This window comes from Oenanthe melanoleuca, chromosome 5, assembly GCF_029582105.1.
Source record: "Oenanthe melanoleuca isolate GR-GAL-2019-014 chromosome 5, OMel1.0, whole genome shotgun sequence".
Classification (NCBI taxonomy): Eukaryota; Metazoa; Chordata; class Aves; order Passeriformes; family Muscicapidae; genus Oenanthe; species Oenanthe melanoleuca.
This window is the reverse complement of record NC_079339.1, coordinates 32,539,521-32,566,352: the sequence shown is the minus strand read 5'-3', so window position 1 is coordinate 32,566,352 and position 26,832 is coordinate 32,539,521. Positions and strand designations below refer to the sequence as shown.

Sequence of the window (26,832 nt, the reverse complement as noted above, 5' to 3'; positions counted from 1 at the left end):
TAGAAAGGAGTTGTAAAGAAGGAAGGAATGATGCTTGAATAAAGAAGGGACCAGAGGCTGGGTGACTGAAACAACTTAGAAGTTGCTAGGGGGTGCAGCCTGCTTACTGTTACTGTTTGCTCCTTCTCTTACAGTCCCCTCCCATCCTCACTAGAGCCACTTCTCTGTTTATAATATATGAAATACTTCCTCAGGAAAAAAATAGATTAACCTAAAATCCGCTTTTTTATAATTTATCCAGATTTAAAAAAAAATATTTAAATTTATTTAGAAGTAATTGATATTTCTCTCTGTAATTCAAGAAGTTCCTAAAAGACAATTTATCATTTTTCAATACAAAATCTCTATTTTCATTAACAGGACAACCGTATTTTCAGGGCAGGGTAATTCTCCCCTCTAGTTCCTTGTAACAGAAATCTTTGATAAGTATCTTTTTCTGCTTTACTTTGAACATAAACCCCTACTAATAAAAAAATTTAATTCCTCTGTCTGAACCTCCTATTGACAAAATTATAGAAACAACAATATGCAGCTGTTAATAACATTTCACTCCCATTTATATTCAGGTTTTTTCCAAAGCATTTTTAGATGGTGCTTTGGCACACATTATCTATTTTTTTTCCTTTCTGATACTGTCATTACTGAATCAAGATCTGATAAGCACAGCATAAGACTGATGAACATCCTACAGGATTGTCTGGCTGCAGGATGTTGAAGATTCCTGAAAACTGTCAGGCAGCTATGACTTCATGGGAGTACATGTAGCCAACAATCAGTTTTTTATGCTATGGCTTGAACAATCAAAAAGTGACATGGAACAGATGTTAGTGATAGCTCAAAAGTATGCAACTTCATCAGTGTTTTTCAGGTAGTTTAAAAAAAAATAAAAAAAGCAAGTTCTGCCTAGCCACCTTAGTAACAAACAGTCTGTCTTCCAATCCTATGTATTGCAAATCAGAAAGCAGAGAGAGTTTTTGGTCATGGTATATTACTAATTGGTCACAGAATTATTTATTTAAAAAAATTATTTAAATATATATATCTAATATATATTTAAAAAAAACTAATTCAGATTTGATACTGGATCTGAATCTTGTCTTGAAGGAGTAATAAACACTATTTAGGAGTGGTTTTTGTTAGTAAAAAAAGTTGAGGTGCATAAGCATGTAAGTGAAGTCTACATCTTTACACAGGAAGACACTTGCCATGTGCAGAGACTGGAGACAAAAGCAAATAGAAGTTTCAGGTGTTTTTTTCCTTCTTCTATGAAAATATTAACATCTTCTATGCTTCCAAGAACCCAGAAAACATAATAATTAGGCTATATCAAATGATACAGCAATTATGCATTTGGTTTTTATGCATTTGGGTAGAAGTTGCGTTTCATTTACAGCATCTGCAGCCACTACCTTTTAATGCTGTCTGGGTGTTCCGTGGAACATTTTATGGAAAGGGGCACAGACAAATCAGGAATTACTATGGCATCATTATAAACCACTGTGAAAATTATTATGCTGTTAATCAAGTGTTAACCAGCAGGCATGTCCAGATGACATCTTAGAAGTCCAGCTTAATATAAAGCAACAATGAGCAGTACATTTCTAAACTCAGTTATCATACAATATTGTTTGTAAGCAAGTGGGGAAAAAATCCTCAACAGAACAACTGACAAAAAGTTGAAGTAAAATGCCCATTTTCTCATTATGCAGAAATATATGGACAGAAGTAATTCAAACGAAGTATTGTTCACATTTTTTTTTAGAGAAATTGACTGTTCCTTAAGAGTTCTTTAACACAATGCTTTGGGGAATTAAGACAAAGTTAGTGGTGAATATAACTTTCTATTAAGTAGTTTCCTTTCTGAATTGTGCACAACCACTTATGAGCCAGAACATAACAGCTCAATCAAACCTTTGCTTGAACCCTTCTGAAATGTTCTGCGAAAATTCTGACATTACTTCAAGACTCAGAGAGGAAAAGAAGACAACCCAGAAGGAAGAAAACGAGCAGGGCAGCTACCTTTCTGCATTCTCTCAACTTCTTCTGCCATATGGAGCGAGCAACAGGGATGCTCTTGCTGTCGGTCACGTAGCAGCTGGCAGAGATGACGTGGTGGAGAGCAGCCCCCTGGCTCGTGGCCTGCAGAACTCGCCCAACGTGCCGGAGGGAAAGGCTGGCCTCTGCGAGAACCCCGCCGCCGATGAGCTGCAGCGTGCAGGGCACCAGGGCGATCTGTCCCGCGCAGAACGCGACCCCGCCAACCTGCCAGAGAGGCACAGCACATACGTAAGGCTCTGGGAGAAGCACCTTTCTGCCTTCCAGCTTGTTTCTTTCAATAGTACTGTTCTTTGCCATCATTTGTTACAAATAGATCAAACGTGCCAGTCTGAAGATAATGCACGGACGTATGTGTCAGCTCAAAGCAATAATCTGATGTGGACTGTTACAGCTGCTGGACCACAATGATGCCCAACATGGTTAAATTCACTCTTTTTTTCTTTCCTTTTGAGCAATGATGCACGTTATCTTTGGTACAATGCTATTTTTTTCATCTTATATGTCTTAAGCTTTGTTTTATAGAAAACCATATAAGAAAGTATCAGTACATATCTGTAATATCTTTAGTAAACTAATTTAGAAATACTGTAAAAATATATTAGCAGAACACCTAAATAACTGTGTATGAACAGAAATGATGATATTCCACTAGAAGGTAAAAGCAAATTGCAGATTGAAAATAAAATCCTGAAGAATGCTACTTGAATAAAGGGATGGGTCACTTTTTGAAAATGGACTTTAATGCGTGGCGAGATTTACTACTGCAATGCAGTTACTTTGAGCTTATTTTCCAAAATCTTCCCGGCAACACTCTGAAGACCTACTTTTTTTAACAGCAGCCAGCAAAGGAAACATTTATTCTTATTATTCAGACATCTCGAAGATTTTTTTTATAAAATCTCAATGTAAATATCAAAACTTTTCATCGGCTTATGCTGCATTTCTCTAGAACGTCTGTGCATTTCCTAATCAGTGAAACAGTAAATTTTATTCACTATCAAAAGATAACTAAGTATAGAAGTGGGAAGTAAGGTGGGCGTAAGCAGCTTTGAAATCAGCACAGGAAGAATTTTGCTAGGAGTAAAGACAGAGAAAATGGACTGTGCAAAGAATCTTTCAGAAGAATTTTGCAGAACTTACTGTATAAACTGCAAAAATTCCTCAGAATTAAGAATAATTAAAAAAGAAATCTGTGTCCTAGAAGACATGGCAATCAAACCATGTGACAGACCCATATGCAACTCCAAATCTGTCCTCATAACTGTCTGCGTCTCACAAAAGACTCACACATGTAACTATTGGAAGAGTATCTTATACAATTTGGCATACAAGTTCTATGATTAGCAGCTGAAGAGGGGGAGGAGGCAGAGACAAAACAATATATCAACCGACACACATCAACTATTTAAATGGCTTACAATACCTGAAATATTGTTTGATAATGCTATATATAATCCTGAATTTAGAAAAGATACATGAAAGCAATATTTTGATTTATAGGAACAAATGGTCTTTTTTTTTTTACAGCGCTATTTTAAAATATGTGCCACTGAACAAGGGAGTCCAGCCAGCTACCAAGTGGCATACTGACAAGATGAGAAACAAATTCAGAAAGATATGATTCAGAGGGGCACAGGTTTGTTTTTAAAGCAAACCATTCTTTTTCACCTCTGTAAAGTGAAATCCGTGCATTAGTCAAAAACTCCAATGCAGGTAGTTTATACTTCTACAGAAAAAAACCCCACACTGACGGTATTTCTTCCTTCTTTCCCCTGTTGAGCTGCTGGTTTTCCATGCATCACCCATGCTAATTATTAGGTAGACAGAAGAGCTGTTCAACCAGTTCACTTCCCCTATTCTTGAACAGATTGTTTGAGACATAATATGAATACTAATTAACGACAAAATATCTGTCAGTGTTTTGAAATACAGACCAAGATAGCACTTTCTTAAAGTATCCTGGACAGTTCTGATACAATTAGCCCTACTGGTCATAAGCAAGGTCATAAAAAAATCTCTGAAGGATTTGAGCAAAATTGGCACTACTTTTGGCTAAGATTCAGTGGGAATTTTGCAGAGTTTTTTAAAAACCAATTGAAAAAACCCCTCTGTTCCTAACATACTTGTTTGTATCTTAAGATGCAATTAATAGAAAAACAATGTTCCCAACAAGCCACCATGTTATGGAAGGGTGGATGCAAGGGGAAAAGGATAAAAAAAAATGGCCACAGATTTGCAGCAACTGTATTTCAGGGGATATAATTTAGAATAAGGGAAGGAGGAGGGGCGTCTCTCTTCTCTTTCCCAGTGACTCAGTCATGAAAAGCAAGCATAAATAATCAGCAAGGACAAAGCAGCAAACCAGTACAAACGCTGTTTTAGCAGATTTCAAGACGTTGTTTCTGGAATGTTTGAAGCATTATACAGAAAATTGTTAGCAGAGTAAAAGGCATTTAAAACAGGGAAGTCATCATACTATCTTGTTCACAGTGCTGAAATCTTACAAGAGGAGCTGTCACAATGTATGGTGTCAGTGCTTGTGCTGTGAAAGTGTTCTGCAAAACCCTGCTAGAACCTTGCAACAGTTTATCTTTTTGGAGCATTTAGGAGGATAACAGAAGATCTTTCAGGATATGGACTCAGAGTGTATCCAGCCTGGCGGACTTGCATTATCCAGGAAACTCAGTGTAGAATCAGAGCTACAATAGAAAGGATCTATATTGATGCTTAGAGGATCACTATGTATACAGTGCATGTCTCACTGGTGATTCGATTTTCACTGCAGACCATACACATATTTCCAGTGCTAAAATTTAAGTAAAGACTTGAACCAAAGACAGCCCTGAAAACTCAAGCTTCATACTACTGAGAAGCTTGTATAAAATTATTTCCAATATTGCTTCACAGCAGTAAGTGGGTTATAAATGGGGCCACATGTGATTCCACATTCCTTCCCTTTTTATTTTCATTTGCATCATTGCCAGTTAAATGAAAGGTGAGTCCTTATAAGTTAAGATGATAGTTTAGCAGCTGTTTTGCTCAGTCAGCACAACCGTAAATAATCAGGGGAGTTCAGTGGACAATCAGAACCTCAGAGGATGCAAGGCATGCTCTCACAGATTGAAAATGAAGAGATTATTTGAGAACTGTTATTTTTCACAGTGTAGTTATCTTGCAGGGATAAGTATAATTCAGACCTATGGCATGGCTTTTACCAATGGAAGGCTGTATAGTAGCTTTTTGCCCCCCTAAGATGTTTTCAATTATTAGGAAAAAAGAAGGAAAGCATCTACGATATCATGGAAAGGAATAGTCAGAAGAACTGACTTGGTGCCACTTGGAACTGTTCTGTTCCATGAAATAGCTTTTAACAGTATCCAAAGTTACCAAAAGGACACAACATATCTCCCATATATATATAAAACACATCTCCCATATATATATATGTATCAGGGAAAGAAACAGTGAGAAAACCAGACTTAATTGACTGAGGTCTAACTTAATCTGCTAATTAGAAAAGCTGCAATTATTGCTGCTTAGAAAGAAACAGAAGTAATGGGATACCTATAGATATGCACTGAGTTGTTTTTTTTATTAAAGGCCAAGAGCAACTATGGGAAGTTTATGAAACTGCTCCTGCTGGTATTATTAAAACTTGCTAGTGATTAACTGACAATATAAAACTTGCTGGAAACTTCTAACATTCATCCACAGATACTTTGGAAAATGCTAATAGTTGCATCACAAATGCATGTTTCTTGGAAGGAAGGAGTCAATATGCAATTAGCCAAATCTTTGTTATGAATGCAGTTTGGTGTCTGAGTGACTGCTGCCCTTTAACAGGTCAGGGTGCACAAAAGGTTTGGTGACCCCCTGACCTAACAGTGACACAACCCCCCATTAGGCTCAGTCAATGTAAATAAGCAGAACTGACAACACACTAATAGGCTGCCTCTGGTCAGCCATGGGTACCTCTGACCTTAATGAAGACCTAAATCAATTAATACTCCAGGCAATAAAGACCTCTGGCTGATTAAGTTAGATAGAAATAATCTTTTCTAACGGGATTAAAGCTGCAAGGTGGTGAACTTTTTATTCAATATATGATAATCCTTTCTTCCTAGGGCCCTCTTGTTTTAGATAATGATGGCAAAATTGCTTTTTGTAATGTGACATCTTTTATTCAGCTGACTAGTAGGAATAAACTTTTTAAAGGCATTAAAAGGTAATTGAAAAGCTTGAAGTTCACACTAAGAAGACAAACTGTAACTGACTAACATGTTTCTAATACATCCAGCCTTCAATATAATTCACGTTTTTCTTGAACTGTTACAAATTTATTATCTGAAAATTCCAGGAATGAGTTCATAACACATACTTGAGTTTGATACAAGCTTTCTTCTGAGAAAAAATGTACAGTTACCAGTAGCTAAAGGATGAAAGATATATTCCTAAATAACAATAACAATAACAATAGCAATAACAATAAAAATAACAAATTTTATTGTTACCTTTGACCAATTTTTTTTTTTAAATTTCTAAGACTTCACATATAACTTCGTCAAATGTTTGCACACCATACTCAAAACTTCAGAACTTCCCTTTGGACTTTTTTTTTCCTAGTTAGGTCAAAAAACTAAATAACAATTAAAAATAATTAAAATAATATCATGGCTATTTTATTGAACTGTAATATTCCCACAGTTTTAAAGGTTTTCTAATTCAGTTTTCAGATGCTGTTAGTCCATTTTGTTAGTTCTCATTTTGGGATGGATGTTTCAATATGTATATGATCACCTAAGCTACAAAACTACAAAACACTCATCATTTTTTATTGCTCTTTGCTATTAAAATTTATTTTATCAATGTGTGTTTTAAATTTTTCTCTTTGAATTTATATATTTGAGGGTTGAAAATTCATAGAACATTTTTTTTAACAAGAAGTCAAAAAGTACTGCAATTTCATAAATGCTAACGTAGGTTGTATTTTTTTTTTCTCTGCAGTTTAGGAAAATTAAGATACATCATCCCACAAAGTCATATTTGACATCGAACACAGTGTCATAATGCCATCAACATACTCAAAACTTTTGTGCATTTCCTAATTTAAATGATTCCAAGGAGAAGTATCATGTCACACAGTATACAAACACTGAGCAGCACAAAACCTGCCAGTTCTTTAAACTCAAGAGTGCATCTGAACAAGCCACAATACTGTTATGAATACTAAACCAACACAATGAGTACCTCCTAGTCATAGTCTATACTTCCCAATTGTAAACACTTCTGCAATCCTCTAAAAAACAAATACCTTCTGACAGTGCTGGGTTTACATCAGGCAATCTCTTCTAATACATTCCTGAAGCTCTGTAGCACCTTGAAGTTTAACAAAATGCTCAATGTACACACTTGAGAGGGATGATCAGGTCAAAAACTTCAGAAAAGGTAAAGTCAAAGTCTTAGCTTGAAACTAATCTTTTAAAAACTGTTATATCACAGAAAATTGTAATAGTTGCATACATATTTCTGGCAATGCATTGGTTATTTTTAAGTCTTGATCAATGTCAAATCAATTTTATTCTGCTCTACAACTGACAGAAATAAAATCCCCACACTTCTGATTTACAGAAGACAAAGATTAAAAACCCGAGATTTTCACGAAGAAAACCCACTTCAAAAACTGTCATTCGTATTCCAAGGGAGAATTAGATATAAGTCAAAAATAAATGCAGCTTTTAAAGTCAGAACCTGTAGTTATAAACATCTAGAAAGAGTCCAATGAAGTGGGGGGAAAAGGCTTGCCATCTAATACATACATGTGGGAATGACCGCTAGTCCGAAATCTTCTCCTCAATTCTTGTTTTAGTCAACTTGGAATCTTCAATAGAGAGAGGAAATGAATAGAATTGAGGTAAAAATATTCTCTACTTAATTCACATATTTTGACCCACGTGTTGTGCTAGTGCCCAGAGTACCCATAGTTCCTTCATGGAAAATTACAGCAGACAGTTCAAAGACTTAACTGCCATAGAGGATAAACTGTTCTCCACGTTCTGCAGGGTGCTTTCTCCTAAATATAAAAAGAGCAGTCTCCCTATTTTAAAATGAGCAAGCTAACAAGAGTATTAATCTTTGATGCATTTCTTCCCTGGGACAGTAGAATTCTAGTCTTCATGACTATTAATCTGCCACCTTTTACAAAGCCTACCATTCCTCTCAAGCTTTTGAAAAAAATCACAAGTTCTCACACAACCACATTAGCAAATCTGCCAACTGTGAAAAATTGCAGAACACTTAGCTTTATGAACATACCTTATCTAAAAGATGGAGTAAAACTTCCAAACTGATTAACACTTCCTCATTTATTATTCATGTCACTTCAAATAAAGATGCCAAACAAAACAAATTTTTGAAAAATGTACTCAGATGAGTCTATTCCTAACAATTGGGGTTGGGATTGGGAATGAGACACTTAAATTGGAATACATTAGAAAAACTAAAAGCCTTGTCAGAGTCCAGGCAAACAAGGTAGAAGAGACTAGTATCCAAGAGTGTAAAGACTCAATGTGGACATGAACTCCTGGGCAATGGATACCACAGTTTTAGAAAATGCATATTATGTACACAGCAGGTGATTGTGTTTTTTAGAGAATTATATATGCAGAGATAAGGTAGGATAATGTTTATAATTCGTAAGGATTCTTAAAATATCTGATAAGTCATATCTGGAAATTATTTTTTAACTCTCCTAATTATAAATGCTGTTAACTAGCTGATAGTCTGTAAGGAAAGAGCAATGAAAATGCCAATGTAACTGAAGTGGGGTGCCGTAGGGATTGGAATTAGGCTTGATTTTGTTTAACATCTTCATTAAGTCAGTGAAAGAAGGGATTAACAGCATGATAATGAAACCCATAGAGGATACTAAATTAGAATGTGCACCAGTAGAAATAATAAAAATGGACACAGATAGGTTTGAAATAAAGGCAGCAAATAAGAAAATGAGACAGCTCAGGAAAAATGAAAATTCATGCCAGAACATATGGCAAAAATATTTTGAAATACAGACATTCAGAACAAGGGAGAAAACTTGACTGAAGAATTGCTGAACAGTTTATATTAAAACATAACTGCTCTTTATTGGAAGCATGTTCAGTATAGGACAAAAGAAGTTGCAGTCTCTGTTCCCATGTCATTGGTCTAATCAAAGAATAAAATTTGTTAAAATTCTCCAAACTGGTATGATAACCTTTACAAAAGGTATGACATGATTTCCATAATTTAAAAGGAAGACTATAAAAGTTCAGGTGATATCAAAGCTTCAGATGATTCTCCAGGGCCAACTCTTTTTCAAGTGTTTAGATTTCTTCATTAACACTGTTTTTCAGTTTATAGCTCAGCATAGCAGCATTCAAATTATGATAAGCATCTTAATCTGCCAGGGTCAAGATGTAAAAATTAACCTCCCCTCCCAGATTTTTAGCCTCCTCTTTCAGGTGGAAAATGTCTTACATGAAGTGACCTAAGCACTTATTTGGGGTTCCCACATAGTTCATTTGTGGTTTTACTATTTAATCCTAAATTTATTTTCATAGCAAAAGCTTTATAAAATATTACCAGAGAAAGATACAGCTGGCATATTCACAAAATAATCCTCCCTCCTCGATTTCTGCATTTTTCTCTACTCTTCTCTACAGTTTCTCTGCAGTTCTAGGGAAATGGATAGCACATAAGGGAGAGAGGTTATAGGGTAACTGTATCCATACACATGCTATCTAAAGGAAGACAAAAACAAAAAAGAAAGTGATCTGATTTCCTTAGCTACCTACATATGTTTATATTACAGACTTCGTCTCTTCTACTTTTATCCTTAAACACACAATCTACTTAGAAAGGGATCTCATGATCTCCTCCCCACATTAACTGAAGCTTCTACTGACAATTTCTACTTACAGTAAACTAAATAAGCAGTTCAACTATCACTACAGTGATAAAGCAGTCCAAGAGAGCACAGTAGAAATTTCTAGATTTAAATTTCTATTAACAATGAGGATGCTACTACTTAAAGCTGCACCACTGTTGTGGAATTCAGCATCCAAAGAGAATCAAGGCTCCAGTCATAAAATCCTATCAAGAGTGAGTTGGTTTTTTTCCTTTCCTACCTGTCTACAATTCTTATTCATGCCAACTGTCAAATAGTTTAATGTGATTATAAACAGAAGAGGGACAGATAGGCAGAGAAATACTCTGTACTGAAAAGTGAAAGCTGTTCATCACACGACAGTAATTCACAGTGTATGAAACACATTAACACCGTGACATTCTATTCTTACAGAAAAGATTTTGTTCCCAGCCTTCACTTGGCTTAATATTTTTACTTGAAATGTGCTGTTCATAATTGTCACTGGCTACTTTAAGAAGGTTTGGATAACTGGGAGATGATAAAGAAGTAGCAGCATAAAATCAAGAACCAGATAACTGAAAACAAGTTAACTGTAACTACAGTAAGGTAAAAGTAATAGTTCTCATAGAGCCATAGAATGTGTTTTTTTTGTTTTTTTTTTGTTTTTTTTTTTTTTGTTTTTTTTGTTTTTTTTTGTTTTGCTTTCTCTATGTATACCTACTCTCACATGGATTTTACTTAAATCTATGACTACCTAAGCAATAACCAACACTAAAACAGCTTAATGTATGACAAAGATTATTTAGTGTAGAAGTCCAATTTATAACACCTATAACCACCATTTCCCAGTGGAAATGAAAGGAGACTTTGTTCATGCAGCTAGATATACCTGTACAATATACACAATAATAATGCATATAAAATATAACCAACATGACATGCAGTATTTATCACAGCCCTTTTCTTATTTATTCCTATTTCAGTGATAATACTTCCTTAAATAGCAAATATCTTTCTCTAGGGATACATCTTCCAATGCAAAATTTGCAAGTCAAGTTCTGATTATACTTACAGAAACTGAAACTTTCAACAAAGATGTTGTAAGTATATAGATACTTAATATTCTTGGCACAACTAATGTCATATTACCTTTTCTGCATCTTGAATTCAGCCAAGCTTGACAAAGAAATCAGTTTGGATATTAGGGACTCCTTAGTATCAACTGCAAAATCCTACTAAATCCAGCAGTACAGCAAGAATCCGTTGCTAAAATTCTGTGTTCTGAGCAGTAAGATATGACCTGATCTATAAATTTAAAGAACTTTCAGTTTCACAGTGATGATGTATTATACATCCATATAATTCAGTTGTAATCTGAATTACAGTGTTTATGAAGTGCAATCCAAGAAACAAAATGCACGAGGAAATTATTGCCTTTGTTAAATGCATGCTATTAACTATTCTAAAATCGAAAGATTTCTAACAAAACAAAATAAAATGAATGGAAATTAGTGAAACACAGCAACAACCTCAGAAATACACTAAATACCCTCATCCAAACACATTTTCACAACATTTATTTGTTGTATGCTTAAATACTGACCTTTCATCAGAAATGGAGTGGACAACCTCCTCATATAAAGTAATATTAAATTCCTAACCATGCAATGAGGCAGAATTTACCATGGAGCTTTCAGTGGGCAGATATTCACTTAGATCGGCAGCACTTCAAGAAAAGAACTTATTGATAAAGCTGTAACTCGCATTTAAAAATTAAATTTCTGTAAAAAAAATATTTTAATTCTGTTTAATAATTAGATTATGACTGTATTATAATTACATTCTGCATGGTAATACATATTCATCTGGGTATGGAGTTACTATCTTGCATTATACATTTTCTCTTTTTTTTTTTGTAGTTTTTGGTTTTGCGTATGTTCAATTTATTCCTTTTAGTACTTATTTCCATGGAATTTTCTAAGTGGCTTAAAAGAATGAAAGTTGAGGACTGGAAATTGCACCATATTGACAATATATTAATAAGTAAAAAATTACTAATAAAATACTTATCTCTTTTAGGGCCATTCAAGCTGTAACCATGTTTCTATCCATCTTACATCACTAAGTGATGTCAAGAACCAGTGCCTGCAAATTTTCTATGTGCAAATTTACTACGTACCTCTTGTTTGCATTATTAATAAAAGTAGTTATTTTGCTAGCAAAAACTAATTACAGAGTCAAGCTCTTTGATATAGAAAAATGGGTAGAAAGCCAAATGCTGAAACTAAAAGGGGCTAAGTAAGAGGAAGGGAGGGGCAGACTGCAGCAAAGAATAATCTAGCAATTAGGTTAATCAGCTGCAATATTGCTGAGACCCAGGTTCAAATCCCTTCTTTAGTATTTTCCTTTTGCCTGATAATGATAGTGCTGTTGTGACAATGGGCACTCCAGGAAGCACATCTCTTAATATCTTCTACTGGAACTGCTCTAATTTGTTTAAATAAATTCGTGATCTTGAATAATATAGGATGACATGATCCTACTTTATGATGAAAAGTATTAGTTATGATGTGCAAAAGCTTTATAATGAACTTTAAATCAAAACTGGTACATGACTGATTAGGATTTCTATCTCGATAGTCTAACATTATCCAAAAAGGAGATGACAAGCATTCCAAACTGCTATGAAATGGTCATTGTTACTTTATAATTTTTGAAATGATAAACACTAAACACTATGAAAGACACATAAAATGGGCCTTACATAACAGAACACTCAAACAGAACATTCAGGCAGATAATTCTGTATGAATAGAGTTTTTGTGAAATATTTAGGCTTCAAAAGACACTAGATTACAAAATAAAAACCATGTTGGGGGAGGGAGCTTTTACCACATTTTTGAAAATAAAATAAAAGTGTTTACACAAGCCTAATGTGAACATGAGATATCAAGAAGTTCTCTTGGATGTATAATGGTTAAAACTTAAGCACAGAAATGATGAATTAGAAACAATATCGATGGCATTAGTATCACAAAAGCGTTCAACTTTTAATTCAAATTTTACAAACAACCAATAGGGTATCTCTTCAAAAACAGAGGCTGTATCAAAGTCTACAAATTATGCCAAGGACAGTTTAAATATCTGATATTGCTTTTTGAGCTAAGGGAAATTAAGAATGTTACTGAAAACACAACCTTGCATGACAATGAAAATGTCTAACATTTTGCTTGTTCAGCCCAACAGAATGAGCATCTAATTACCAGCTAAACATAGCACAGTATTCAAAAAGTATGCAAAAATTGCAAAATTTTCAGTGATGGAAACTGTCTCATATAAATTTTACATTTTATTTCTATGGCATAAAGATTGAAGTTGCCTGACTTGACAGTTCAACTATCATTTTAAGTTACGTTTCAGAATTTTTCAGAAAATACTGGGTTTTGTTGTTAAGTTTGGCCTAAGTTAATCAGCACAAATTATTTGTTACCAAGTCCAGCGAGGCACAGTTAACACACAGCATCTTTCACTGTGCAGTTCCAGAGTTCACATTTGGCAATGTAACTGCTCACAGCATTTGACTCCAAACCTGAGTTTCTGACATTCAGATCTCAATGAGTTAACTCATATAGCTGTCTAACAAAAAACAATTACATGTTTTTGCAGAAAAACTATCACATCCTGATAGTGAATAATTAAATGTTCAAACCAAAGATAAATGAACTGTTTCTATGATGTATGTTTTGAACTTCTAATAGCTAGTCTGATTCTTCAGAAAAATAGCTGTGCTACAATCAGGAAGAGCACTAATGGGGAATGGTGAAGGGTATAAAAGAATAATGTCTGTAATATGAAGAAAGGTGGAGAAAAAGAGTTATTCCAACTGCTATTTTTATGTATTGACTTTAATGATAACTAAATGTCATGGATGTTTACGTAAAGAAATGTTTTTCACTGTATATCCTGGCCTTGCAAGGTGATGTAATTGATTTTATGCAAACCTCAGTAAAAGCAGAAATTGCACCTTGCAGGACTAGGCTTTGTACACAGAACAAAATATTCAAATGAAATATGCCATTTAAAACATCATTCGAAACCAATAAATCAGCTCAACACCTTCCCAACACAGGAAATTGAGAGTTAACCAGTATGCCAAATTTTAATTTTTTTTAAAGGAGGAATAAATCTGCTATAGGGAGCTGCTTTGATAGACCTTTGAAGGTCTTCAAAACTCTTGCTAATATGTTATTCTCTCAAAAATATTCCCATAATTCTGCTGTCTCCCATAATTCCTTGCCTCGAGATTCATCTGTCAACTTTGATGCATCTTTTAAAGTACCCCTCCAAGCCTAAAAACCATGACTACAGACCACAGAAGAGAAGTCTTTGCTTTGAAACTATCTGATCAATCGGAAGATCATTTACCTGCAAGCATTATTTGGTGAAGCTAAAGCGGCACATCAACCAGCAGCATCTGAAGGCTGAGGCAGCAAAACGTCAACAACAAATTGTCATTGGCATTCCATTTATGAACCTTCAAACAGCATCAGATCTTTTCCATGGGAAACCAGATCAGGTCAGACTGGAGCTGAATATTTCTTAACAAGCTAACCATCAAAAGAACTTACGTTTTGAATAAAAAGGCTATCATTTGTTGATTTGAATATCAAAGGGATCCACTGCAAACTCCCAGTCTAGAAAAACCTCCCTAAGCTACACCAGACAGGTGTTTAATAATCTATTATTAAGGCACTATTTTAGGTTACTCAGAATCATAAAAAATAGCTGTAACTGTGAAGCTGCAAATGGGACTGCACAAAGAAATGAATGCTATTAACATACTATTAACAATTCAAAAGAATGAGTTGACATACCAATCAAACTTGTTAATTGACTGTCAATGGCCTGTCCCTGAATATACAACATGACTGCATTATATATTTCAAATGCTGACAGGAAGACAGTTTCATTTGCATTAACTTCATAAACTGATCAACAACCAAACTGCCACATACATTTATAATGGGAAGCTGAATCATTTCAATATTCATGCAGCTCTGTAATTGTAAATTAGGTGCTGGCAAACAATACAATACTGTACATACTCTAAAATATCCTAAATTTCTCTGACCTACTTTCTTTTTTATTTTAAAAGACAGAGGAAAAAAAGTTGTCTCTAACAGGGACGATTAATACTTTAATTTATGGTTCAAGCCTTAGGCAAAATTTGTTTGCAACCTAGTTTGCAACCATTGTTTTTAACTCTAGATGGATAACTGGTCCACAATATATGAGGCTCACAAGGTGATGTAAAATTTTTCTTGCTTTAGTTCTGTGTAGTGTAAATATCATTAAAACACAGAGTAAATCTGTAAAAAACCAAAGTGAATGAAAATATGTACTATTTCCTTGCTATGACATAAAGCAGATGACAGCAGTGAAACCACTGAAACTTTCTAATTAGACATTGAAACATGTAATTTAAAGTGGAAAGTACTGTTCTTGCACATCCTTCCCTGTGTCCTAGAATTTGCAGCCCTCAGAGGTCCTGTCTATATAAAGTATGTTGCCTAAAAATATCTCATAATTGCACCCATTCAGTTTCATTGGGATTGACAGTGATAGTAGCTGAAATGGCTGTGATAGTGCTGCCATTTTAGCCAAATGGTTAGTCAGACATACTCTGAGCAGAGTCACAAATCATGAGAGTTGAGAGCAAAAGTGCTTGTGGCGCTTCCATATTTCTGTACATATTTATCCAGCAGAAATGACCAAGGGCTGATAATAGGAGGAAGATGACACAAAGAATTCCCAATAAAAGGCAAAGGCAAAAATTCTTCATTTTCCTGGTTAATATCTGATCCTCCAACACTTAATATCTTCCACTTCTGCTTGCTGAAAAATGCAGTTCTATCTAAACTAACAGAGAAGTCTTCAAATGCTGTCATTAATGACTGTGTGCACGAATATCAATTTGTATGCCTTAACCATATAATGAAGATATGAAAGAAGAAATTTATTTTTATTTGTTCTTGAAGTGCTATTGGCATATTTGTCACTGTTTATATAGAAATATTAATATCTCAGTCACTTTGAGAATCGGAGAAATAAAGCTAAACAGAAATGTCGTAAATGAGGATTAAGTCATGTGGGTCTGAAAGTGTTCCACTGAAAGCTAAGTAGTAATGGATCAAAAATTCCATAACTGTCAGGTCAGTCACGTTCCCTCTATATCTGTATGACCTGGAGGTAGTATAAGTTTTAAACATATCAACTGTAAATGCACGTTGTCTTCTTCTCCCCTCTTTTATTACTACTACTTTCACCCTGTCAATCCAACAGTCACTTCCCTGGCTTTAAAGTTATTGCAAGAAAGAGCCAAGCACTACACACCAGCATAACCATACAGATATGATATAAATGTCCAATAAATCTGCAGTCATGGCAATCTTCTCCTACATTTCCTTTTAGATAAACAATATCAGAGGACAATTTCTCTGCTACCTAGGTGAGCTGCTATATTTTAGATTTTATTATTTGTAAGACTGAGAAGTAAAAAATATTCACATTTATTGTTCAGCAACTGCAGTTGAAGAGTAGAAAGACTAACAAATGGAAATATAAAATCTTTAGAAAAAGTGAATATAGGAGCCACAGGGGTGATGGTAGTCCCAAATCATCCTAACTGGTAATCATGAAAGATTACTTATACTACAAACTAGATATTAGCTTTGATATTTTCCCTGAAGTATAAGCTGAGTAACTGTCATACTGAATAACATCATATGATGGGTACTGCTAAGTTCTTACACTGACAAAACAAGGATCATTAAAGCTTCAACATTCTTTCAGATAATCAATGTAATATAAGCAGTATGTGATTAAAAACACTTAAGACATGAAAAGTGTCAAGGTAAAGAACAGCTCATTACTCAAAGGATGTAGCATCTATAAATCCAGTCACATTTGAAGGAGCTGGTCATTTATTGCTGCTGCTAATAGTAATACACAACTACAGTGAATTCAGTAATTCATGCTCCAAGATTTATAAACTTTGATCATAAAATATATACACATACACAGCTAAAATACATGCACATATAAATATTACTGTAACAGAAATGGTGTGATGTATGTTCATGTTTCAAAAAGACACTTGATTAATTCTAAGAGGCTACAGTTTGTCTGCAGTGCTTCAAAATTTACATTTGAAATAGTGACATTCTAATTTACTCAAATAAACATTTTCAATGAAATTTTCACTATATTAGCTGAAATCTTTGAGACCCTAAGTAGCCTGCGGCCAGCATAGCTTTTGTAGGTGGGATAAAAACTCCTGTTCTTGGGAAGAATAAAACTTTCTATTATGCAGATGAAGTCTCATCCATGTGGGAAATGCTTTCTTGAAGATCAGCATGAGACTAGAAAACTAATTTGGACACAAAACTTGATTATTACAGAACTCATGATCATTATCTTTTAATTGGATGGCAAGCTTCTCAAATTTAGCTGTCTGTAGAAAGCTCACAAAACATTATGGACATTTTATAGGACAAAAAGGCTTAAATCAAACGAATACTGAGCTGCACTAGATCATTTGTTTTGTATGAGGATGGTGAGTATAAGAAAGGTGTAACCACTGTTTTTGCTGAATGCATTACTGTCAGTTGCTGTGTGATTAATGGCAAGATCAGGACATGCATTATACTGTACTGCAGAGATAGAGGGGTTCAAGCAAATAATCTCATTCCAAGTTCGTAACAAAACAACAAGCAGCTTAACATAAACCTGTCTGCATTTGCTATTTTTTATGGAAAAATGGGAATGAACAAGTAAAAAAATTATTGCAACAAATTTATTGTTACAAATAAATAATTTATTTTAGACAATTTCCATGGATTAGATGCCTAACAAAGATATTCTAGTTTACATTACAGTCCTCTTTCCACTCCCACAGAAGAAATACTAAATCACTATTACAGCTCTTAAAAAAAGAGTTAATATAAATTTATATTAAATGGTTCCTCCAGTTTGACTGAAAAGAAGTAAATATTAAAGGCATAAGGTGTTCCAGGTTTCTGAGAAGTTGTGCAATATCAGTCCTCATTTTGGGTGTGAAACTACCACAATATTAGCATTGGCTTATACTTTCTTCTCACATACAGGTGCCAAGGAAAGTGCAGGAGGAATAAAGAAGCAATTTCAAAAAAGCTAGAATATGCCCTGTATTAAAAACATAGTTCTAATATTAGTCTAAATACTGAGAAAGTAGGAGTAGCATAAGCAGGAAACTAATTTATCAATAATTTCAACTTCAATTTTATTACCACATAAGGAGACAAGTAAACACTCACATAAACATAATATTAACATACCAGAGATTAAAATTTAAGCATTCATCAGGAAATACCAAAAATTCAGGATACATATAGAAACTTCAGACAGACTGGATAGTAAGTGAAATATAAATGCATTTGCATTATGAGTGTACAATTTTATTTAGGAAGATAAACCCAAACTTATTAGCAGGACATTTAGTAAACAACCAAACACAGTAAAACAATCAAATTAACAGACTTCTGCAAAGATTTATTCCTTTACTTTAATGTTAGAAGATAATAATTTTTCCCAAAAAATCCTGATACGTTCTTGATATTGCTTTCCCATTGCTATACTTAATCTTCTTAATATATAAGGGATTTTTCCTGAGACAAGCTACAAAAAGGCAAATTTAAAGTTTCTACCCACAGCTACCTCTGATTTACATTACCTGGATCTGTAACACTTCTTTTCTGAAGACTCTGCAGCTCACTGTATAGGTAAAGTGATTTTAAAAAATTTTTATGAAACTTACTCAGAAACTATGGGAAGTAAGTAAACCACATATTTCAGCCCAGGGATTATTTTTTCTTAAGTTAACAGGCATTTTAAAGTATAAAGTTGGAAGAAAGGATGTTTTGTAACCACTGAAAACTTGTCATCACCCTATCTTCACCTAATTTCAAATTTTATTTATTGAATTCAATTTTATTGCTACCTTTTCAGAATTTAGGAAAAAAATAACTTTGCAGACTTGTTACTGTTACAAAGAAAGCTGGAACTTTGCACAATCTGAGCCACAGGCAGAGTTGACTGAGATTCTTAAGGCAATTCCTCAAATACAGAATAAGATCTGACAGACTCTTTCACATAAGAGAAAGGCCCAGAAAGAAAATGTTTGGCAAATGTTTAGTAAGCCACCCATTTAAAGAATACTCAAATCCTTTCCCTCCCACTATCAGAAGAGTGCTGTGACTGTCTCTAGAGGACCAAGTCCCAAATAAACATATCCTATATATCTTCCTTTTTAACTTTATGTGCTCTTTGTCCAAGGGCTGAGAACAATCTAAAACCTCCAGAATTTACATATATTTGATAACATTTGTCAAAGTCCAATTTAGCATGACTAACAAAATTTTAACAGAGTTAAACCAGCAGGGAATAAAATCAAGTGTGTCTCATCTGAGGGCGTGTCATAGAACAGCTGCAACATTTGCAAGCCATATGACTCCAACATGACATAAAGTAAATCAAACATTATTCAGTAATACAGTTGCCCTTAGTGCTAGTATATTATTTACTTCACTCATCCCAGCCTTCTCAGGAATCCCATCCTGTTCAGTTATTATTATTACAATCCCCTTTCCACAGAGACAGGGAACTGCCATGCATGCAGAGATGTAAACAGAAGCCTCTTCTGCTGGTGGATTAGTCTCAATATTGCCAATCTTGCTTACTGGGCATTTGACCTTGATAGGAGTAGTTCCTAGGTCAACCCTCAAACATAAAAAAAAAATCATAACAATTTAGGGTTTTTATTCTAATGCAAGAATGTAATTGTAATTTCTTTCTTCATATATTTCTCTCTTCATATATATATTCATGACTTTTACTGTGACGAAAATAGTCTGTTGTAGAAGTCTGGCATGTTAGAGATCTCAAAGTGATTTTGATCATCTCTATCAGCCCTGTTTGACCTTGGATTGCTAAGACATTGAAGAGGGCCTCTTTTTCCTCTACAAGCTAAGAGGGTTTCTATCACAAAGGCACTGGGTTTGTCTGTCCTAACTGGAAAAATACCAATGAACCTAAAGATAATTACATGCATAAAATGAATATATTAAACTACAACAGAACTAAGTCTGCTTTCTTGCACAAGACTAAGTATGCTATGGAATTTACAGTGTCTCACAACCAACTCTAAAACTTGATGCAACAGTGGTCCTAAAAGGTTAATTATGGTTTTAAACAATCTCCATGCATACAAATTGGCCATTTTTCTAGAGTTCAAGACTCCAAAGAAAGAAAAATTAACAATGAAGGAAACACGGTAACACAGAAATTTGCAGGAAAAGAACCAGTACAATAAAAAAAATTGTCCAGGTCTGGAAAGGAAGTCTTGTATTTGAAACAGATATTCAGATGATTTTCAATGAGCATCCCAAGATTTTTCAACCTTTCATATCCCATCTTACCCAGTTAGATCTTTGAGCCCAGACTGTCTGAATTAGCAGTAAAACAATGCATAGATATCTAACATGAATCTAGTAATAGTAACATCATGTATTTTGCAACATGGCAGGTGACATTCCTAATCAGATCACTTTCTTCTTTCATCCTCAAAAAGATATTTAGTTGTAATTTATTCAAGTATACTAAAAACATTTTAATTCACAGCAAGGATTTCACAGGAAGTTTTTCCTGAAGGATATATGACTAATAGCTCTGGAGACTTAAACAGAATGTTTCTTTACAAACATACACAGCATCATCCAGAGCTCCTGGAAGTCACACTGTCAGTAAAGCTTAAAAATTATTCTAGGGAGACACCAGAGTTTAGTCTCCAGGACAGCTGAGTCATTTGCTTACAGCTGACAGAGTACTGCAGTGTAGTCTGAAATCTCACAGTTAAGTCAAAATTGTTATGCATAATAAAAGCAGCAATACAGTTTGAAAAAAGGACATAACATAGTAGTTTTAAGCTTTTTTGTAGAATAACAGTAGAAGTAAACAAAGGCCCTATAATGATGAAACTCTAAGCCTTGCAATATCCATGGATCTGACAGCATGATCCCAGTGAGATACTATTACACTGCTCATACAACCACTCAACAAACCACTATGAAGTGCTAAAATGTAAGCCTGCAATCAATTAATAAAAACCATCAATTTGTATTAGTTTGACTCTCCTGATACCTGATGTTTAGAATCCATCACCTATATAATACATAAAAATAACCTATGAAAATACACACAATATTGTTGTCCATGGTGTATCTCAAGTGTGTCTTTAGCAGAAATTATATCTCTAAGTGAAAGATTATCACACATGAAACTCCTGCTGAATAAGTTTTCATAGTAAGTTCTCCTTAATACTTCAGGCCTTGCTTATATGCATATGCTTCAAACCTGCCCACACTAAACATCTCTGGACACACCCTGTATCTACTTGGTGACATGATCCACAAACTGAGTTCTCTAACTCTGTGTCTTCTGCCACAGTAAGTTCACAATACATTAAGGCCTGTTCTTACTACAAGACAGCAAACTGGAGAAACCTGACCTAAGCAGTACTTTCTGACCTGAATTCCATGGTTCAATTCTATGGAGCAACATGGTCTTTGGTATAGTTCCTATTTCAGCTAAAACAAAAAATTGAATTAATCACATTAATTTCATTAATGAAATGAAAATTACAACTATGGCATCACCTAGTACAGAGCCATGGGGAAGTTTCACTTACATTTATACACGTAGCAGAAAATTAATCTCTTATTTTAAGGGAGTGCTATGAAGAATCTCTTTCAAACAAATAAAATATTTTCAGTTGCAAACACTGACTTCTTGAAATTATACATAGTAGTCAATTTGCCTCTAAATGAGTTAAATTTAATTATGAGTAAATCTCACATCTGTATGCCTCAGTCCTCATTACAAATAAACAATTTCTCTTTCGAATATTTCAAATAATTCAAAAACACCCCAAATCTTTCAGTATACTAATGCTGAAAAGTACTGCAATTATGCTAAAGTTTTAAAGTTTCTTATAAGCAATTATTATAACTATATAGGTACTTGATCTGAAAGCTGGAATAAAGGTTAAAGATGGAACAGAAATTTCTGGTTTTGCCTAACCATGAGCTTTTCAAAGTGAAGCTTAAAAACAATATCTTTATGGATCTTCCATCTACTGTTTATTTTATGAATGTATTTTAAAGGCAATATCTTTAACACCATTACAGCTGAAATAAATAACTATCTTTATTTAGCACTTAAATGGCTATATTTTCATCACTTTTTTTGAGGGTCACAGTTGCATCAAGACATATTGATAATCAAAATCTAAAATCAGGTAGCATATATGTAGCTATCAGAATACCTGCAACATTAATACAGAATATTTTATATCTTCCTATGAGAGAAATGGACACACAAATGTGAAAAAGATAAACATGGGGGAAAAAAAGTAACTGAGAAAACAATCTCTCACCAAAAACAATTCAGTGGAATCCCAGGCACTAAATTGTTGAGGAAAGAGAGTTGGTTTCCCATCTGAACTTCCTCTGAATCTTTAGGAGGCTCTGGACAAACCCTTGCAGTGATTCACAGGCTGGTATAAATTTCAGAAGTCTATGCAAGTCATTTGAATGGGAGGAGAGCAGAAAGAAAAATCAGGTTGCATAAACAGCCTTATCATTCTTCAACTTACTTTTTTTTTTTTTTTTCGCTTTCTTCTGTCCATAAATTTTATTCCGCATTTATACATCTCCAGACATCTGTCAGCTCATCCAGAGCAGAAACTTCACACACACTTGTGACTATTCACATCTCAGACATGCCCACAATACAAGCATGTATCAAGCCTACGATGCACACACAGAAGAGACTTCTCCTATAAGACTTCCCTAGAACGTAAGAACTCTGCACATGACGGGAGTCCTTCAGGTTTTCTGAATTCTTTTATTAGGGTTGCCTTCAACTTGATCTTCAAGCATATCTACATGCTTAAAAGACAGCATTTAATAAAAAAAAGCTGTTTAGAAAATAAAAATTAAGTAAATAAATAAATATACTGAAACAAATCTCAAGTGGCTGCTGTTCTAGTTACTGCTATAAACTTTCAATTCAAATGGAATTTACCATATCATACAAGAATATACCCTAGTAAAGCTAGAATTTGAGTAAGAAACAAACAAACCTTGGCATTTAATCCCTAAGTTTTGCATTGCTTCTTTGTCTCTCCAACTCCTTTTAAACACTGCCTTCAATTTTTGTATTCCAGCATTCTCTATACTCTGTTTTACATATGAAACAACACTGTTTTCAGGGTGACACTTCATTAATATTTTTAGCACTTCATAGCAAATAAGAATTGCAGTTGGTAAAAAAGATTCTTATTTACATTGGGTAAATTTCTTACCCAACCACTGCTCAGCATATCTCTACTACCTGTTTAGGACTGTAATTGGCATATAATGGACTAAAGTTTCACTCTTAAGTTTACTTACATACGTGTAGCATAGAGCAGAATTTTATTATCAAAGTACATTCAATATCCAGAAAGTGCAGATGCAACACTGATGAACGAAATTAAAAATATAGGCCACAATAACTGCTATTAGTTATTCAACTTCCACAGGAAATCCCATTTTTTACAAAAATTCAATATCTGTATCATACATGCATACTTCTGCATATTTGAGTCTCTCTTACATACAACCAGAGTTTCAAATTTGCTTAGCAGCTAGCAGCTCCCATGGAGAAATGGAGAACTCGGAAAAATAGAAAATTTTATGAACTGCAGTCTTAATATGAAAATACAGTTAGTTAACTACTAGTATGGTAAAAATAAATTATTTTTGTTTTAAATTACTGTCAAACTGAGCTCTTCTGAATGCTAGTTAAATGACGAAAGTAATTCTTTTTGCAGAGAAACCTTTTCTATAATCAAAAGGAAGGGAAATATAATATATATATAGATGAATATAGATGAAGGAATAAAAATTGTGTATAGGGCTAGGAAACAAGTATGAAGAGCCACCTTTCCTGCTTAGCATAGAAAACAACAGAATTGTGAACAGACATATTACATAAAGCTAAAATAAAAAAAGAATGGCAAAAGTGGTGGTGAGGTGCCAAGACAGGCTAGCAACGTTTCAGACCCTCCTCCATGATTTACATACACTGAGGATCTGTATGTACATTTCTTAAATTACAGTAATTAACTTTTTGATACTCTGAACAGGAGGGAAGGCTGGGGAAGCACACAGACAAAGAGGGATTCAGCTGAGAGTGTAATAAACTGAACTAATCACTTGGAACTTGCTCATCTTTAATCCGCTTTGGTCTTCCCTCTTGGGACAGGAAAACACCAGTCATACTGGAGGTCTCACTCATCCATAGCTCTTTCTGCTTCCTCTCTTTTCAATTTACAGTCTTCTATGCCCTACATCAAGTACTTCTCAGAATAACACTACAGATTCAGTAAATGAGATGTCTGCAAGTATAGTCGACATCTTAATTTCCTTCAACATTGCTGAGAAAACTCACACTTAAATAACTATTTTATGGTTTATCCATTTTATAAGAATAAATCAAAAGCTATTTATTTTCTGGAAATTTCTTCCAAATTTTTAGGTTTAAGAAAAAAATTCCAGTTTAGGAAAAAAAAAAAAAAAGTAACAGCTTTTAAAAATTATGCCAAATTAAACCTTGGCAATACTTGTTACTTTTCTCCAAACTCTGAAGTGCTAAAGTAAAAATACATCTAAGTCAGTTCAACCAGTTAACTTCTTGAACAAATTACATACTCTTTACTCAAACAAGCATAAATGTTGCTATAACCCAGACCTATATTGTTCCACAGTTTATTGCTATTTTGTTTGAGGACACAGGAAGATCTGTGGGAAAGGGACATTTTGCATTGTTCAAGAGTCTGGGCAGAGTCCTCACTTTTCACTTCACAAATTGCAATAATAGTAATCTCGTAATAGTGCAATAATAGTAATGTCTAGTAATATAGTAATAGAATATAATAGAGAGATGGCACCTTGAGCTGCACTCAGAGGAGCACTGCCAGCAGTGGAGGGAATTGATCCTTCCCCTCTACTTGGTGCTGTTTCCACACCTGGAGTGCTGTGTTTGGTCTGGGTCTCCCAGTAGAGACAGTGTTCAACAAGGGGCTACGAAAATGATTAAAAGACTGCAGCATCTCACCCAGTAGGAAAGGCTAGGAGAACTTGGACTATTTTGGTTCTAGAGAAAAGCAGGCTCAGGAAGGGCATCTCATTAGTATATATAAATAACTGAAAGGAGACTGCAGAGAAGATGGAGCCAGGCTCCAGCAGCAGTGCCCGGTGACAGGACTGGAGGCAAAGGGCATCAAGTGAGACACAAGGATGTTCCCTCTGGACATCAGGAAACATTCTTTTACTGTGTGGGATTGAGCACTGGCATGGGTCACTCAGAGAGGATGTGGAGTCTCCATTCTTGAATATAAGGCATCTAGACATTGTCCTTGGCAACCTGCTCAGGGTGGCCCTGCCTGAGCAGGAGGTCAGACAATATGACTTCTAGAGGTCTGTTGCAACCTCAACCATTCCCTGATTCTCTGGAATGCCTGCATGGACTGGCAGATGAGCAGGACATCTGTGTAATTCACAGCTCCATCCCACACCATTCCACATTTGAATGAATGAGCCTCAGACATCCCTAGTCACTAAGAATAGTTTTCCTCTTGTTTCCTTGTCTAGTTGCAATTCCTCTTAATGCTAATATCTTCTGGTTTACTTTCCACTTGTTTTACCTTCTCAGAACAATGCAATACAGAAGTAGCTGAAATGCCAACAGACTGAGCATTGTACAATTTAGCTGTGTGAGTGCAGTCCAGACTCAATTTCTAATCTATGGATTGTGTATTTCCCCTCCCAGATTCACTAAATAGTTTTACTGTAATGCTGTCAGAATACTATGTTCACTGTATCTCACACATAAATGATATTAATTCTGCACTCCTATTTCTTCTCCCCTCAACCCTTTTTCCATTTTTACAGACCAATTGAAAAGAAGATGCAGAGGACAAACTCTTTGTAAAGTACTATCTGACTTAACTGTATTTTACTCCGGTCTACCAAAAGAGAAATTACTGCCTCCTCCCTTTCCTAATCCTAAGACATACAGTAATAGAATTTTATAAAATATTATTCTAAATTTCTAGAGAATTCATAAATAGTCTAATGATTTTAAACAGATGCTTTAGTTATGAATTCCCAACAAAGAAAATTACTTAAATATTTAGCTTCTCTTTGGTTTTCTATATAGTTATATAATTACAGAACCATTATTTACATAAATTTCTTCCCTGAAGAAACTTCTTATTATATGGCATCAAAAGGTTTAAGATTTACATCCCCATATCTAATACCAAAACAAGTAAAAAAGATCCATGCTGACCCCTGCACTAAGCCTGTTTTGCACTACTTTGCTTTTGCAGAAAGTTAAAACATTGAGTTCTCAAAGGATGAAGCCCAAAGTCTCACTGGCCAGGAACATGAAGTCCAGTAAAAGACATAACTCCAGATGAATAGAAGGATTGTCCTCTCCCTGAATGAATTTTGTTCTCTTGCCTTCCATTCTCTCTGCCTTCTCTTGAGTTGGATGACTGGCATAACATACTAAGGATGCTAAAACCACAGACTATTCCAATTTCTGCCTTCAGACAGGGATTTTCAGATGTTCAGAAGCTAAAAACTACATTGGAAGCTCTAAGGAATCAGGAGACAAGGATACATATTCTGTATTACAGAAGAATTGAATCTGAAGAATCTTTTAAG

The 26,832-nt window shown here is 34.6% G+C and overlaps 1 protein-coding gene across 1 annotated transcript in view; it reads right to left on the bottom strand.

Moving 5' to 3' along the window:
• The window catches only part of DPH6 (diphthamine biosynthesis 6), a 186,333-nt gene that overhangs the window by 54,837 nt on the left and 104,664 nt on the right, over positions 1–26,832 (bottom strand). Inside the window, 1 exon segment of the mRNA XM_056493602.1 lies at positions 2,020–2,262. Coding sequence (XP_056349577.1) covers positions 2,020–2,262 — 243 coding nt within the window.